The 1809-nt window shown below is 43.7% G+C and overlaps 1 protein-coding gene across 1 annotated transcript in view; it reads right to left on the bottom strand.

Moving 5' to 3' along the window:
- Positions 1-1692, bottom strand: part of LOC106530222 (interleukin-10 receptor subunit beta) — a 4684-nt gene extending 2992 nt beyond the window's left edge. Inside the window, exons 1-4 of the mRNA XM_014025805.1 lie at positions 1570-1692; positions 902-1025; positions 451-623; positions 170-324 (exon numbers count right to left, since the gene is read on the bottom strand). Of these exons, the coding sequence (XP_013881259.1) occupies positions 170-324; positions 451-623; positions 902-1025; positions 1570-1621 (504 nt within the window). The 5' untranslated portion in view covers positions 1622-1692. The remainder of the gene's footprint in view (positions 1-169; positions 325-450; positions 624-901; positions 1026-1569) is intronic.
- Positions 1693-1809: the final 117 nt, after the last annotated feature.

Here is a 1809-nt window from a genome sequence, read left to right as displayed (position 1 = left end):
CGAGGTGTACCCAGTTCTGGACTGAACTACCTGACCGAGGTGTACCCAGTTCTGGACTGAACTACCTGACCGAGGTGTACCCAGTTCTGGACTGAACTACCTGACCGAGGTGTACCCAGTTCTGGACTGAAACCAGTCCCGTCCCTAAGCAGTATTCAGGATATGTCACCTTGTCTTTCTGTCCTTTCTTCCAGTAGGTGACCTTGTAGGAGGCTGAGTTGTACACGTCCCTCAGGGACGAGCTGTGGAACTTTGGATCTGTGATACTAACATCCAGGGTCCGACCGTGGGACAGAACCGTCACGTTGGGGGGACCGATGATGGCTGAAGAACCGAAACAGAATAAAATTGGAAACTGCAGAACACAACATTAGCTCAAAGCCAGCAGCAGAGAGCTGTAGCGGACCTGTGGGGACATGAGTCTTGGGTGGACCAGATGAGTGGACTTACTGTCTTTGTCGGGCATGATGTGGTTGCTGTCCACCCAGGCTGAGCTCTCAGACCCCAGCAGGGCCCGGACCCTTCCTATGTAGGTCCCATACACGCTTGTTTTGAAGGAGGTCAGGTCACACTGAGGAACGGAGATGTTCACACAACCTTCTCTGTAGGCTGAGATGGAGCTTCTGAAACACAGAACCAACATCAGACCTTCAGCTTGGAAAGATGGACAAAAGCAGGACTAGTTCTTCTCTGGACTCATGAAGTTTAAGCAGATTCTCTTCATCTTCATTTAGTAAATATGGTTCTTAGGTCCGCCCCCTTCATGTTCTTAGACCCGCCCCTTTCACCCCCAAACAGTTTTCAAATTCCATGTTAGTACTGTTCCTGCTGAACCGTTCTAGTTTTTATAAATTTAGGATTGGATGAATCCTGAAGACTAGAGGTCCAGCTCAGAACTCACCTGAACTCTGCGGTGTAGATAAGTCCACTGGGGGCTCCATTTGGTGGATCCCACCTAAGAACCAGATCCAGGTTCTTTGAGCTCAGCACGACATTGGTGGGACCGTCAAGGACTCCTGATACCACTGCAAAGTCCAGTTTCAAGACCAAAGTTAGGTCCAAATCTTTCTTATATATATATATAAGTACACAGGTCAGACTGGACCCAGACCCAGATCCAGGAGGGTCAGGTCCAAATGACTTATTTCAAAACAAAGATTTACCATTAACCCTGATTATTGTAGAACAAACCAACATTAACCCTGATTATTGTAGAACAAACCAACATTAACCCTGATTATTGTACAATAAACCAATATTAACCCTGATTATTGTAGAATAAACCAACATTAACCCTGATTATTGTAGAACAAACCAACATTAACCTGATTATTGTAGAATAAACAACATTAACCCTGATTATTGTAGAACAAACCAACATTAACCCTGATTATTGTAGAATAAACCAACATTAACCTGATTATTGTAGAATAAACCAACGTTAACCATGATTATTGTAGAATAAACCAACATTAACCTGATTATTGTAGAATAAACCAACATTAACCCTGATTATTGTAGAATAAACCAACATTAACCTGATTATTGTAGAATAAACAACATTATTACCTCTGATAAAAGCTGAAACGGTCAGAATGAGAGCTGACAGAGTCACTAACATGTCGGCCCGTTGTTTCCAACAGAAGCTGAAGTTTTGTTTCTTTACTTCCTCTTAGTTTACATGAGCAGGGGGCGGGAATTACCCAGAAACTGAACTTCTGCTCTGAGCGCTGACGTCACACTTCAGGTAAACAGAACAAGCGACTACACGGCGTATTACGGTAACTGAGAATACCTTCAAAATAAAAC

Source organism: Austrofundulus limnaeus, unplaced genomic scaffold, assembly GCF_001266775.1.
Source record: "Austrofundulus limnaeus strain Quisiro unplaced genomic scaffold, Austrofundulus_limnaeus-1.0 Scaffold501, whole genome shotgun sequence".
Lineage (NCBI taxonomy): Eukaryota > Metazoa > Chordata > Actinopteri > Cyprinodontiformes > Rivulidae > Austrofundulus > Austrofundulus limnaeus.
Note: the sequence above shows the minus strand (reverse complement) of the source record. Positions and strands in the feature narration are given on the sequence as shown.